The 15,767-nt window shown below is 42.0% G+C and overlaps 1 protein-coding gene across 12 annotated transcripts in view; it reads right to left on the bottom strand.

The window, feature by feature from the left end:
* The window catches only part of MAGI2 (membrane associated guanylate kinase, WW and PDZ domain containing 2), a 1,309,326-nt gene that overhangs the window by 269,054 nt on the left and 1,024,505 nt on the right, over positions 1 to 15,767 (bottom strand). For all 12 annotated transcript variants that reach the window (XM_063926958.1, XM_063926960.1, XM_063926965.1 and 9 more), the window contains one exon: positions 12,324 to 12,506. In XM_063926958.1, coding sequence (XP_063783028.1) covers positions 12,324 to 12,506 — 183 coding nt within the window. The remainder of the gene's footprint in view (positions 1 to 12,323; positions 12,507 to 15,767) is intronic.

Here is a 15,767-nt window from a genome sequence, read left to right as displayed (position 1 = left end):
AGGAAATACCATTCTTATAAAAACAATTAATTGAGAAGTATCCACTATATCAGTGAATTCATCAAACTGCAAGGAGAAGTAACAACAGTTACTGATGTGTTTTCTCAGCTGGTTCTGTAAGTCATTGCCAATTGCCTCTACTCGTCTCACTGTAGTTTGACGAGATAGTGGAATATCTTTAATTGCTTTCAAGATGTCATCTTTATTTTTAAATGTTTCAAATAAAAAATTTCCGGCATTAAGGAAAGCTTCCTTCAACATTTCACTATCCTGGAAAGGTTTCTTATGTTTCACTAAAATATTTGTAACACGGAAAGATGCTTCAGCCACTGCCTGGGACTGCAAAATAGGTTTTGTGAATGTGAGCTGTTGCGCTCCTAAATTAGTTTTCATGGATTTCAGTTTAGTCTTCCTTAATTCACTATTAGGTGGAAAGTCTTGATCATATTTCTGATGCAGACTTGAGTAATGTCTCTGTAAATTCCCCTTCTTCGCCAGACCAACTTTAGCACGGCATATTAAACATATGCATTTGTCTTTAAACATTGTAAAAAAAAAATCATGTTCCCATTCTTCGTGAAAATGGTAGTTTTTTGGCCTTTTAGAACCACTCATGTTCAGTAAGTGTGTTAAAACTCAATTTATATAAAAAAAAAATCTCTTTTTTAATGAGCACTATAACAGGGTAAGAAGGTACACAGATCCCTGTGTTTTCAGATAAATTACAGCCAGCAGGAAGTACACAGATCCCTGTGTTTAAGTAAAATTACTGCAGTACACAGATCCCTGTGTTTAAGAAAAATTACAGGTCCCTGTGTTTAATAAAAATTACAGCCAGGAGCAGTGGCGCACCCAGGGGGGGTTTCCGAGCACCCAGAAACCCCCCTTCACTTAAAAAAAAAAAAAAAACACATTTTTTTTTTTTTTTTTTTAGCTGCATGAGTATTATTAATGGCTGTCTAGCGTCCTCTGCAGTCTGCTGTCTTCCTGGTGGCACTTGTAAGTGCAATAAAAGTTTACTTTATTTTAATTATAGTACATATATATCCATTTGCATACATATATACACATGTATATACATACATACATATAAACACACACACACACACACACACACGATATATATATATATACATGTGTATATATATGTGTACTGTATGTGTGTGTACATATATGTATATATATGTATGCATGTTTAATATGCTATGTATATGTGTATATGTATGTGTGTGTATGTGTGTATATATATATATATGTATATATATATATATATATATATATGTGTAGATATATGCATATATATATATATATATATACACACACACACGCACACACACACACACACACACACACACACACACACACACACAGACAGACTAGTTTTACGGACCCAGCATATACTAGGTCACCTCAGTCCCCACCCCCGTGATTGGCTCCGCCCAGTTCTGGAAACCCCCCAATGCAAATCCTGCGTTTGCCACTGAGGAGTACACAGATCCTTGTGTTTTTAAGATAAATTACATCCAGCAATACAGATCCCTGTTTAAGAAAAATTACAGCCAGGAGTACAGATCCCTGGGTTTAAGAAAAATTACAGGAGTACACAGATCCCTGTGTTTAAGATAAATTACAGCCAGCAGTACACAGATCCCTGTGTTTTTAAGATAAATAACAGCCAGCAGTACACAGATCCCTGTGTTTTTAAGATAAATTACAGCCAGGAGTACAGATCCCTGGGTTTAAGAAAAATGACAGCCAGCAGTACAGATCCCTGTGTTTTTAAGATAAATGACAGCCAGCAGTACACAGATCCCTGTGTTTTTAAGATAAATTACATCCAGCAATACAGATCCCTGTTTAAGATAAATTACAGCCAGGAGTACAGATCCCTGGGTTTAAGAAAAATTACAGCCAGGAGTACAGATCCCTGGGTTTAAGATAAATTACAGCCAGCACTACACAGATCCCTGTGTTTAAATTACAGCACAGGATTTCTGTTCATTATGTAACAAAAACCCTTCCAATATTTTCTTATATCAAACAACACAGTGAGCTCTCTTTACACGTCTGCTCACTGTCAGTGTTAACAGCAAATGGCGGGCAGTAAGGAAAGCTGACGCATGGACACTACAGAGACATGTGAGATCAAAATCCAATAGGCTGGCGCTGTACCACATGACCGGGACAGTGGCCAATAGAAACCACCCACCCTGACTTCCAATCATAGCCCAGGCCTGCCAATTTAGCCGTTTCCGGAGGTGGAGGGGGAGTGTCAGAGGCAGAGGGGGAGTTCTACCAAACATCACGGCTACAGATGGGAGTGTGTTATTATTATTATTATATACATCAACGTATATAATAATAATAATAATAATAATATTAATAATGATTAATGACACAATACTCATCGCTGTCAGCCGCAGCACCACACTGCGCACACTCACGGCAGCACAAGGGTTAACCACCCTTTCGTTGCAGCCGCGGCATACATGTACATGTGGGTGACAGTTACCCGACTCCCCCGCACACTGCCGCGGCATCTGCTCCCCGGCTTACCTGCTCACCGCCGCTGCCTCTGCCCTCCGGCTCTCCTGAACATCGCCGCTGCCTCGGCCCCCGGCTCTCCCGCACCAGTCGCTGCTGCCACGGCTCCCCGGCTCTTTGCTGCACCTCGTCGACGCTGCTGCCTTGGCTCCCCGGCTCCCCTTGCTGCAGCGCGTATGGGTTTGTCTGGACGGGCGGCTGTGTGTGGACAGACAAACGACATGCGATCGACTGGTCGCATGTCCGCGATCGACCAGTCAATCGCGATCAACTGTTTGGCCACCACTGGTCTAATTCAATAGGACAACCAAGAGATCGTCTGCAAATAGTGCAAGCTTATATTCTCTGCCATCCACTGAGAGACCAGAAATATCGGGATTGCGTCTGATAGAACCAGCTAAAGCCTCCATGCATAGAATGAAAATGACGGGTGATAGAGGACAACCCTGTCTTGTGCCATTACTAATCAAAACTGGTGCAGTTAGGGCTCCATTCATTTTGACCCTCGCTGTAGGGGAGCTGTAGAGTGCTAAAATGCGGCTTAGACTAACGGCACCCAGCCCTAAATGTCTCAAAACCCCTTCCATGAAGACCTAGCTAATCCTATCAAATGCCTTCTCTGCATCAGTAGACAGGACCACTGTTGGGTTACAGCCTAATGAGGCTAGATGTATCAAATCAATGATTTTAGTTGTGTTGTCCTCGGCTTCTCTCCCAGGGACAAATCCCACCTGGTCTGAATTAATAATATTAGGGAGCAACAACTTCAACTTGTTCGCTATATGTTTGGCAAACAGTTTGATGTCAGTGTTAAGGACCGATATTGGGCGGTAACTCGCACATAGGGGGTAATTCTGAGTTGATCGCAGCAGCAAGTTTGTTAGCAATTGGGCAATACCATGTGCACTGCAGGAGGAGCAGATATAACATTTGCAGAGAGAGTTAGATTTGGTTGGGTTATTTTGTTTTCGTGCAGGGTAAATATTGGCTGCTTTATTTTTACACTGCAATTTAGATTTCAGTTTAAATACACCCCACCCAAATCTAACTCTCTCTGCACATGTTATATATGCCCCTCCTGCAGTGCACATGGTTTTGCCCAACTGCTAACAAAATTGCTGCTGCGATCAACTCAGAATTAGGCCCATTGTGTTCCATCTTTTTCCCTCCTTAGGTATCAGCATGATGAAGGCCTCTAATGCATGGGGCAAAAATCCACAATCACCAGAAATTACCTTGAAAGCCGACAGCATTTTGGGTGAGAGAGAGTCTTTAAGGGATTTGTAATATGAAATAGTGAAAAACATCTGGGCCTGGACTCTTCCCAGAAGGCGTCTCTTTGAGGGCCTGTTCTAATTCTGGAAGGGAGAACGGGGAATTTAGCCATGCACTATCATCTGACAGCCTTGGAAGTTCTGAATTGCAGGGATATTTATCCACCAGGTGTCTGATAGCCAGTAAGGCCTCCGGAGACCTGGAGTTCTGGAGATTATACAATTTAGAGTAGTAGGAGTGTAATGTGTCAGCTGTATCTCTTGTAAGGGTATGGCGAGTCCGCTATTGTTTGAATGTATAAGGTGGCTCTTTGTGAACGCAGTGCTCTAGCCAATAGTCTCCCCGGTTTATTACCCCATTGAAAGAATCTGTTTCTGCATAGCCTATAGTCCTGCTTGACATCCTCAAAAGCAAAGCTTAAGGGCTGACCGCGTCTTGTTCAACTCGGTTAGGAGTTGGGGGGACGGTCCTATCTTATGCGCAGTTTCCAGGTCTTTCAGCCACTGAAGCAAGGCAGTTTTTTCTCAATGTTTCCTTTTTCCTCAAGGAGCCTAATTGAATGAATTTCCAGCACAGAACGCACTTGTGTGCCTTCCACACCGTGACACTGGAGACGTCTGGCCCCTCATTGATTTCAAAATAGTCCCCAATGGCCTCAGTCAATTGAGGTTTGAACTGTGAGGCCATCAAATTTGTTTGTTCAGTCACCAAGTACATTGTTTGAAATGAGGGTAGGACGTCTCCAGAGTCAGGGAAACGGGAGCGTGGCCTGACCCAACATTGATGTCCTGTATTAAGTGCAAAAACCAATGGGGCAATGAAAAATTATCCAGCCTGGAGTAGATATCATGTGGCCGAGAGTAGAATGTATAGTCCCATTTCCCCTGTATGCTGGAGCATCCATGTTTTGACCAACTGGTGTTCATGAAGTGCGCGGCGGACTTTGCGACGTGAAGCTAATGAAGGCCTGGTCCACATACCGGAGATATCCACCTCTGGCTGAAGAGACCAGTTCAAGTCCCCACCTAAAATCAGGATACCCTCAACCAGTGGGGCAATCCAATTCAGTTCTTTCGACAGAAATTTAGGTTGTGATTAGTTGGGAACATACACATTTATAAAAGTATACATCTGATCAAACAGTTTACATTTAACTAGGAGTGTTCTACCTTCCACCAAGGCTACTGATGTCATATCTTGAAATTGCAATCGTTTGGATAACAGGATAGCAACTCCCAAAGATTTGCTTTTGCTATTATTATTGTAAAAAGAGAACGGGTAGTTGCGATCCTTAAGGGTAGGGGCAGCTCCAGATTTAAAATGCATCTCCTGAAAGAACGCAACATCAGCCCTGAAAGCAAAAAGGTCTCTGAGCACTCTAGAACATTTCTCAGGGACGTTCAAACTCTTCGCATTGAGGAAAACAAATTTTATGGCCGTTGTCCTAGAGTTAACCACCATTATCTTTTGTGTAGGGAGCAATATGGAGCACTTTGAGGAGTGCATCCACTCCGCTAGAGCAGGGAACCACACAAAAGAGGGTGGAAAGAAGAGAAAAGAAAAGGAAAAATAGAAACAGAGAGAACATTTTACAAAAACAAGTCAAAAGAACTATCATATTTAGCAAAGTACAGGACAACCTGTAAAATACAAGTACAGCACACCACCACCACTCGGGAGCTCGGATGTGTGAGACACGTCAGAGACCAAGAAAACTAGGGCGGTGAGGGGTTAACTGGGGTCGGTGGCGACACCAGCCCTAAAATCTAAATTAGTACAACTAACATGAAAAGAAGTAACTACCCAATCACGTAACATTAAGGAAACTCGGGAACAAACAGTGAAATCAATACCCTTCATCTCCAAAGTGTTCGAATAAACATCCAACCAGCCAATGTAGTCCAGTTGTCATGAATATGCCTCAAAAGAGCGGGACACATCATGGCAAGCGATAATGTCGGCCCAACGATAGGTAGCTCAGGACAACAAAGTCATCTGTAATAAAGAAAACAAATCCCGAAGTCCATTAGAAGATCTTCACTTTTCTGGCGGCATTGAATTGAGTTGTTGTTCCCTAGGCGATTTTGGTGAGCCCTGTCAAACTCGATTGCGGAAGAAGGGTCCTGGTACAGGAGCTCATTGAAGGCCCTTGTAAGAAAATCAATGAGTCCCTGCGGTGGGATGTCTTCCGAAGACCCCTCTAATCTGCAGATTGTTATGTCTTCCGCTATTATCCAAGTTGTCAAGGCGCTCTTGCAGCTGGTGGAAGTCAATCGCCTGTCTGATGACAGCGGCTCTGAGAGCATTGTGGGCCGCAGCTGAATCAGAAGAGAAGCCTTCTAGTGAAGTGAGTCGAGATCCAATGTGAGACACTTCGGATTGAACAGCGGAAATCTCCGAACAAAAAGTTTCTCTGAGTCTACTTTCCAAACGTTCAAAATCTTGTTTTGTTGGCATGGAACAGAATAGGTATAGGATCTGTGAAATGCCCGCCGTCTCTGGTGTCATGTTCGAGTCTACCATCCGATCTTCGACTCGAGAGGGCGAATCCGAGACAGCCAAAAGCCGCGGGGTAGAGGGCGTATAAGTACCATCAGTGGGCGCAGGACCCTGAGGGAGGAGGTACTGTCTCATATCAGCTGAGGATGGGGTTCCCATTAGATGTGCTCCCCTTTTGAGGGGAACTTCCCCACCCTTTGTGAGCCTTTCTTTCCCCTCACCATGAGGCAATTTGGTACCACCAAAGAGAGCAGCGTGCATTCAGGGTCAACGTTGGCACATTCCCCCAGAATAAAATGTGGCTAGCTGGGCATCATACGAAGGCAGACGTGCTGTGTCGAGCATATTAAATACAATGAGTCACTAGACGGCATCAGCATGACATAAATGAGAAATGAGAAACTGCGGCATAAATGGAGGGACAACCAGACTGCATTAGTACACCAAAAATAATTCTGTGGCAGTTACTGAAGTATTAGTGCACTAAGCGGGAGTAGAGTATGCACTGGGGACTGCCTGGAGAGAAACAAAAAGGGGGCACAGGCTAGCAATGCAGGGGGACATGCATCCAAATGAATGACTGTGGGCAGAAGGAGTGGGTGGGAGAGCAAGGAATATGGAATTTACACTCCCCAATTCACCACTCAACGCCCAGGCTGCTGCAGAGGTACTAATGCTGCAGGGGGTGGGAGGCACCGGTCACGGCCCAGTCAGTGACCACCGCACCTCTGAAACAACCTAGCCTATAGCAGGATGGAGCCGAGATCCACGGTCAGCTAGAGGCAAGATGGCCGCCACACACAGGTCCCTCCCGCAGGGCCTCAGTGCTGGTGCAGGGTGAAATGGAGCCAGCGGACTGACCACCAGCAGTCAGGGAGGCCGGGTCAAGAGAGCGCACAGCCGCTTTACAGGTCCCTTTCCCAGCAGTCCACCTGCTGCCGTATGGAGCCTGGGGAAAAGCAAAATGGCGGGCGCAGCACCTCACCGAGAGTCCGGCCACAGGGAGTCCTCTTCACAGCGGGTCATCAGAGCAGGAGCAAGCTGCAGGAGCTCAAGGGCAGACAAGGTGGCTGATCGTCCGGGAGTCGGCTGAAGGCAGGTATTGGGGCAGCCAGATAGTGCGGCGGGAGGCACCACTCCGAGGTCCGGTCGGGAGCACTAATTGAGGTCCCGGCATGTAGGCGTGGGATAGGCTGCAACCGCAGAGAAGCCTAGAGCTTCTCCCGGCTTCGCGGTCGCTATCACCTATAGAGGAGGTAGTGCAGGACCCTATAGGATTGGTGTGGGCTCACTTTAAGCGTGGCTTGCAGAGCTGGGGAGCTAATTTAGAGCACATATATCAGGAGCTCCGAAGTGGCACGTTTGCTCCTAATGCCTGCCAAGACACGCCCCCCGGCTTTGCAATGTTATTAGTACAGTATGTTATTTGCATTTGGTAGGGACACACACACACTCTGTGCTAGGTAAGTGGACGTTACAAAGCCATTAGAGGTACTGCTGAAGGCTTTAGACATCTGGAAATCATGATGTCTGTGTGGTAATGTGAATGGAGTTTAAATTTTTGTTTTTCTAATTGTATTGTTGAATCACAGGAAGACCAGGTGATTTATGGCAGTGTTATTAGAGTAAAGATCTAGATTATTTGCTCCACTGCAAAACAATAGAACTCCCACAAGCAAACACGTGACGACAGTATTAGTTTCAGCCACCGTGGCTTTTTGTCATAAACAATGGTTTCATAATTCTAGATTAATATTGATTATTGTATCATACATGTTGAGAATATAATATTTATACTGTATTTTATATATTTGTTAATTTTTGTAATATCATTATACGACAGTATGTTCCATTTATATTTGTTATTATTTCAATGGCATTTGAGAAACCAAGAGTAAGACCATTTTAAAATGAGTCTGCTGCATTCTTTTCTCTTTTTGTTCAGCCACAATTGAGCAGATTTGCTACACCCAATGAAAGCTGCCCATACACCGTCATTCTGGTCATTTGACACCAATGGTAGTATCTGTAAACAATCTGAACATGACAAAATGTACAAAATTCCAAATGTCTCATTCTACATACACATTAAATGGCTCTGTTAGAAAGTGAGTGTATCCTCAGTCACATGCGGATGGAATACGGTCAGATCATTCATCCACCATCATCAACATTTAGCAATATCAAACAGAACAGAGTATAGAAGTGTGTAATGAGTGATGTGACGGGAGAGCACTGCTACAGCATCAGGGGTCTATTTACTAAGCCTTGGATGGAGATAAAGTACCAGCCAATCAGCTCCTAACTGTCATATTACAAGTTGTGTTTGAAAAATGACTGAAGCTCGTCGGTTGGTACTTTATCTCCATCCAAGGCTTAGTACATAGACCCCTTAGTCTTGCCAAAATGCGGTGTAAAGGTGTAATCACACAGCTCATCACATGATATATGTGTCCATGTAAAGCACGCAATAGTCCCTTCATAGCTCCCACAGGATGCTAGCCCAGGTACAGCTGAGGGAGACACAAGAGTGCTGAAAAAAACACTGTTTTTCAAAATGAATTAAATAACGGATGACAACTTCTTCCTTACTGTCTTCATCCTTCCAACCAGGCCAACTATAGAGAAACTAACAATCAAATCACATTTGAGTCTTGCAAAATTGCGAAGCACTTTGGAGGAAATTACTGTGCACTTTATAACCTAGCAACAAAAGCGTCAGATACAGCCAAGATTAAGTCTAAAACTGAATATTACTTCTCATCTCGTTACTTACTGCAGATCTTGACAACTCAGAACATGACAGAGTATGAATTACTAAAACAAGGACACAAGCAATAAAGGAGCAGAACTAAGCAACAATAAGGCCTAATGGCCACATACTGATGGAACTATATTTATTACAAGGATATATTTATATTATTACAGGGCTCCATATTTAAGCCAGCCCCCTGCTGGGCAGAGACCGTAATCTTTAATACATGCTGTATACTATTGAACATAAACCTGAAGTGGTTTGCAAAACTTACAGTGAAATGACTGAATAGCATACCCTTTTGTAATCTGAATATCCTATGGAAAACATGAGAAAATCCATTGACTTTATACATGTATCAAACTCACAAGATCTATCTGGCTTGGTATGGACCCTAGATGCTGAGAATGCATTTAATAGTGTCCTGGTACTACAACTACATGCTTCATACAGCATTAAGAAGGAATTTCCTTAGATGAAGAAATGCCTTATATTACAACCCTTCGGCATTGTTGTTGATTCTCATCTCTTGATTTTCATATATATTAATGGTATTTGCAATGACTTATAACTAGAATAAAAAGCTTCTTTCTAAATCTACCGCAGGATGTTATATTATTATTTATTTTCCTTGGCCATTTGTCTTATACACAAAGCAAAACCTCAAATAGTCTCTTTCCATTCACTAGAAACTGGATAAACACACATACAGACCTCACCATGAACTTACAAAGGATCACACTACAATAGATGTGACTACTTCCTGTGGTTTATTCCCACCCCAAAAACAATAAAGCATCTCACACAGGGCTACCACTAGGAATGGCCAATCATCACCCCATATCGATCTTCTGGATTAATATATGATCAGCATCTTGTATTTCATACAAAGAATAATCATAAAATAGTGGTTAACAGCTTTTTGAAAAGTATAATTGTAGTCTTCAGAAGGGTGTAGTATGTTTCCCCAGCGCTTGGGATCCCGACCGCCGGAATGCCCCTTGAAGGGCTCGCTCCGGGCACGGTGGCGCTTTATGCTTTTTATCCTCCATGGCCTCCAGGGATGTCGTGGACACCCCAAGAGAGAGAATAATTGGTGTGAGCATAACAAGCCCCTTGCACCGGTCAAATAACTACATCCCCTTATATGTTTTGCATTACTGCTTCTATTATTACACAATGTTACACTTTCAAATCAAGGATGGATGATAGACTACAGCACATGAAAAACAGTTTACAGAATAACAGAGTTTATCTTTCACGAGACCATGATAGATATTCACAATTAATGACTGTCAAGGCTGAAGTTTGTGTGCAGTAAATAATGGAATTAGCAATCAAATCAGGTTTCTTAGATATGGAAAATTAAAAGAAGCTGGTGATATTTTTAATAGTTATAGAGAGATTTTCAAAATGTATTATTCCCTTTTTGCTTTTAAACACTAAAATACTGAAACAGTTCTCTGAATCACATGCAATCACAAGCATGTATAAGGTATCCCTTAGGATATTGGACAAATTTGAGCAGAAAATCACTTAATCAGACCAGCTGAGTTAACACAGTCTGTGGCTGACCTTTTCACCTACCAGACCTCTCACTACTTGGAGCTGCCATGGGACCATTTTTGGTATAGCAAAAAGCATCTTTGTTGCAGTATATAAAATATTGTTATTTACTCAAATTCTACTAAAGGATCAATTACTCATTTTAGAATTAAAAGAAACCTCTTAACCACTTAACTGACGATTTATTATTTAATGAGTGAAGTAGGTGAAGAACATGACTTTAACCCTATCCCAAATGATTTTAGTTAAAAAAAGGAAAAAATAAATATATATATATATATATATATATATATATATTTTTTTTTTTTTTTTTCAAACATCGATCGGGAACATCGTGGCTTTGAAAGCCGGGACAGCCTGCAGGTATAAAGGGGGGGTCTGGGGGTGGCTTGGGAGGGTTCATTTACTCTCCCCAGCGGCTGCCATTGTCTGCAGTCGCTGGAGGGGGATGGGGACCTGCCGTGCTGACCGATCAGCAGTGACTGCACACAGGGACCTAAAGTATTAGTGGTCCCTTATAGTCCCATTACACATTCAGAAACTCAAGTTTCTGCATGTTTTTTTGTGTATCCAGATGACAGATCTACAGTGTCTAGGTAGACAGTCAATAGGTTGACATATGGTCAGCAGGTACAAAAGGTCGACACACAAATAGTTGGCAATTGTTTTTTTTTTTAAATGTTTTCCCAACATTTGCTTGCTTTACTCTCCATGTGGACTATAATAGGGAATAGTAACCTTACCCGAATCATGGCGAACAAATCAAGCCCGAGAAAATACAAGATTTTACCCAAAAGAACTGGAGAAAATTTATGTTGACCGTTGTCATGTCGACCTTTACCTCTTTCAACATTATATATCTCAACCTGTTGACCTAATGCATTGGTGTCGACTTACAGATGGGTCCACATTTATCTTGACCTTTAATAGGATTAACTGAGACTGGCCAGTCGGACTTAATCCCCTGCTGTAATTACTTAATCCCCTGATGTATTGTTCTCTGTATTGTATTGCAGTTGAGAACAATAGATGAAGGGTTTATGCTAATAAGTCATGTTGTGACTAGGCACAGAAAACTAGTCAAGATAACAGTGGACCCATCTGTATATACTGTAGACCTAAATACTGTAGATCTTCTATACCACACCCATTTTTTGGAAGAGGCCCATTAATTATTAGGGGCCCGAAGGGGCCACAACTTCAAGTTGTTGGAATTTGCTCGTGGGAATTCCTGGCGCTCCACTCTTTCTCATGGGAAGAAGTTTCTATGATTGAGAAGAGGGATGTACACCACCGCTGCACTGTGAGGGCTGCGGTTGGTGCATGTGTGAACCCAAGTCATGCATGTGAAGTCAGCCGGGTCGGCTCTGGTAAGTAACACTGCTACTTCGGTAGCAATGTAAGGGCTCGTGGGGAGCAGTTGTCCCCACACCTGAGCAATGCTGAATTGCAATGTTAATTAAGTATACACCACCACAACTGACAGCAAGATGGGTTTTTAATTATCGGATGATGAGTAGGAGCCACAGGCACTATTTGAATCAACATTTTTTCCTACTCAGCATAACACATGCAGTTGCTTCGCTAAGACAAGTCTTACACTTTTAGCAACATACTGCCCCTAGCATAAATTATACCTGCACTGGACAAAAGACAGAGCAAACATGTTTTAAAAGGACTGCACCTGTTTCCATTTTTCCATCCTGCGCAGCAGGCCCATCGGGAATGACACTCTTCACTTGGAGAAATTCATCTGGCTCATCTCCCCCAATAATGGTGAACCCAAAGCCCATATTGCTCTTCTTTAGAGTGGTGCTGAGAAAATTCCCCTTCAGCTGTGATGCATCACGTGTAAAAAGTGGCTTTTCTGTAAAAGACAAAACTTTGTATCACACAAAAACCAAGGAATTCAAACAGGCCTGTGTAATGAGGAGACACCGAAGCAACAGATGTAATATACTGAACACACTATACTAAAGTTTCTAGCTCCACACTAGCTCATTAGAAATACTAAGAACTATATTTTGCCAGTATATAAAGGGGGCACAGTACCTGTTAATCTTATGACAGTATGCAATCTTCGCTTACTTCCTGCACATCTCTTTGAGGTGCCAAAAAAACTTAGTGAATATACTCCACGTATATTCACTAAGTTTTTTTGGCACTGTTCATAAGTGTCTTTGTGACTGTTCATAAAATTCTTAATATTTAATAGGTTTACACCTTTTAATATTTAATTAAATATTTAGAATTTTATGATCAGGTCCATAGATCTTTTATATATTTTTTCATAATATACGCAACTAATTATGATGTCATCTATTCGACAGTTATAAATTGTGCATAGACCTGCTTTTGTCATACTGCTAAACATGAAGCAGTTCCATTTTCTCAGCATAGTAGTTGCTGATGAGAAAGAGTGTGAGGGATGTTTCTAAAACCATAATTTTTTGTTTTGCAGCCTTCTATAATTAAGTGGTTCTTACCTGTTAGCAGCAGACTAGCCATTTAAATTTAGACAAAACATGTACATGCAGGGTGGCTATATTGAAATGAGTTCACATATATAGTATAACAACTTTTTTTGGACCAGTCATTTGCCAGGTCGCTAGCTATTGTGACCGGCATTGTAGGTTTTTTTCACATGTTCTCCCCAGGCTTCTCATCTTTGTACTTCCTTCCCCCCTACCCCCTGTCTCTCCGATCCCTGTCCCCTTTCTGTCCCATCTCAGTTCCTCTTCCCCCAGCTCTCACCTCCTCCATCAAAGCACTACAGTATATTTAATCTTTAGCCACATATCTCTTGCTCTTATGAATGCCCACCTCTATATTTCTCATCTCTGTCCCCCTCCCCAGTCTGTCTCGGTCTTTCTCGGTGTCCCTTCCATCTCCATAATCGGACATTTAAGCTGATTATACTAAAGATAGTTTGACAATCAAAAACTTCCTGTTGGCTCATGTTAGCCTACATTTCACCAGGTTAATAAAGGGAAAAAATGTCACAAAAAAAGCCCACCAGAATCATTAGTGTTGCTGACCCCAGTATGGCAGCATCAACCTAAACTCAGGTATTGGCGGGCAGAGTACATGAAAATCTACAGCAACTATTACCATTCTTTCTGCAAAACAATAAAATTAACAATCACAATAAGCGGATGTGTAGGAACTCCCAACTAGGAAATATTACAAACCAGCAACTATGGGGCAGATTTATTAAGCTTGGTGAAGTGATAAAGTGGAAGGTGAAACTACCAGCCAATCAGATCCTAACTTCCATGTTACAAGCTGGGTTTGAAAAATGACAGGAGCTGACTGGCTGGTCCTTTATCACCTTCCACTTTATCACTTCACCAGGCTTAAGAAATCTGCCCCCCAGTCCCAAAACTCTACCCATTAACTGCAATAGAACCCAAAATAGAAAATAAAAAGTGGACACCCCTTAAATCGTTCCTAAATGTAGTCTGACTTGGCATAGAAGAATAAATTCCATCAGGCGTATAAAATGCCTTCAGTCTTCATATTTGGACAGAACAAATCAGACAATTGTCAGGAGCTTTGAGTCTCTTGTGTTGTGATGTTATTCATGTTATTTATTTTGCCATCTACTGTATTTTGCATTTCAATAGTTTATATTAGTGTCTTTCATGTATTTCTAAAAACCCCTTTTCCCATACTTTTGTAAGAAAGTGAACACACTTTAAAGCTTTGAATACAAGAGCATAAGAAGAATGATGCAAACAAAGCTGAAAGTCACTCCGTTTCTAAATATTGCACATCCTACATCCTCAGAAAATGCCACTTTCAAAGCTATCGAACATGTATTAATGGGTGCACGCACTGGGGACATCCACTGAAAGTTATTATAACATCACATATATTGTTTTTTTTTAACTGCACACTTTATTCTCCCGTGGTCAAAAGGAGAACCGTGAAATAGCTCATATGACAAAGCTAAAAGTGCATACACACGGTGCGATGTAACCTTACGATTTTGACTATAGTAACACAGTAACATAGTATCTAAGGTTGAAAAAAGACAATTGTCCATCGAGTTCAACCTATTTGTGGTCTCCTATGCACGATTATTTTGTATAAAATTTTGACTGAAGTTGATCACTGCCGTTATGTTTTACCCCTCTTTTTTATAATAACCATAGTGCGTGACTATGCCCCGTAACCCTGGATATCCTTATCCATTAGGAATTTATCTAACCCATTCTTAAAGGTGTTGACTGAGTCGGCCATTACAACTCCCTCAGGCAGGGAATTCCAAACACGTATTGTCCTTACCGTAAAAAAAGCCTTTACACCGTGTTGTGCGGGATCTCCTCTCCTCTAACCTGAGCGCGTGTCCACGAGTTCTCTGTGTTGACCTAACCAAAAACAGGTCCTGCGCAAGATCTGTATATTGTCCCCTTATATATTTGTAAATGTTGATCACGTCCCCTCTTAATCTCCACTTTTCCAGTGTAAACATGCCTAGTCTTGCAAGACTTTCCTCGTATTCCAGCGTCTCCATACCCTTAATTAGTTTGGTCGCCCGCCTTTGAACCTTTTCTAGCTCCAGGATATCCTTTTTGTAGTAAGGTGCCCAGAATTGTACACAGCATTCGAGGTGTGGCCTCACAAGTGATTTATATAATGGGAGTATAATACTCTCGTCCCTAGCATCAATTCCCCATTTTATGCATGCTAATATCTTATTAGCCTTCTTTGCTGCAGTCCTACTTTGGGTACTACTGCTTAGTTTGCTATCTATGAGGACACCTAAGTCCTTTTCCAGTACAGAATCCCCTAATTTTACCCCATTTAGTAGGTAGGTGTTATTTTTGTTCTTGTTACCACAGTGCATTACCTTACACTTGTCTGTATTGAAGCGCATTCTCCATTTCGCTGCCCAAGCTTCTAATTTAACGAAGTCGTACTGAAGCGACTCAGCATCCCCCTCCGCATTTATAACTTTACACAATTTGGTATCATCTGCAAAAATTGAAACCATGCTCTCTAGAACTTCTGTTAGGTCATTATTGAAACTATTGAACAATAGCGGACCTAATACTGAGCCTTGTTGCACACCACGTAGCACTTCAGTCCAATTTGAAAAAGATCCATTAACCACAACGCGCTG

Source organism: Pseudophryne corroboree, chromosome 6 (assembly GCF_028390025.1).
Source record: "Pseudophryne corroboree isolate aPseCor3 chromosome 6, aPseCor3.hap2, whole genome shotgun sequence".
In the NCBI taxonomy this organism is placed as follows: Eukaryota; Metazoa; Chordata; class Amphibia; order Anura; family Myobatrachidae; genus Pseudophryne; species Pseudophryne corroboree.
This window is presented reverse-complemented; position numbering and strand designations above follow the sequence as displayed.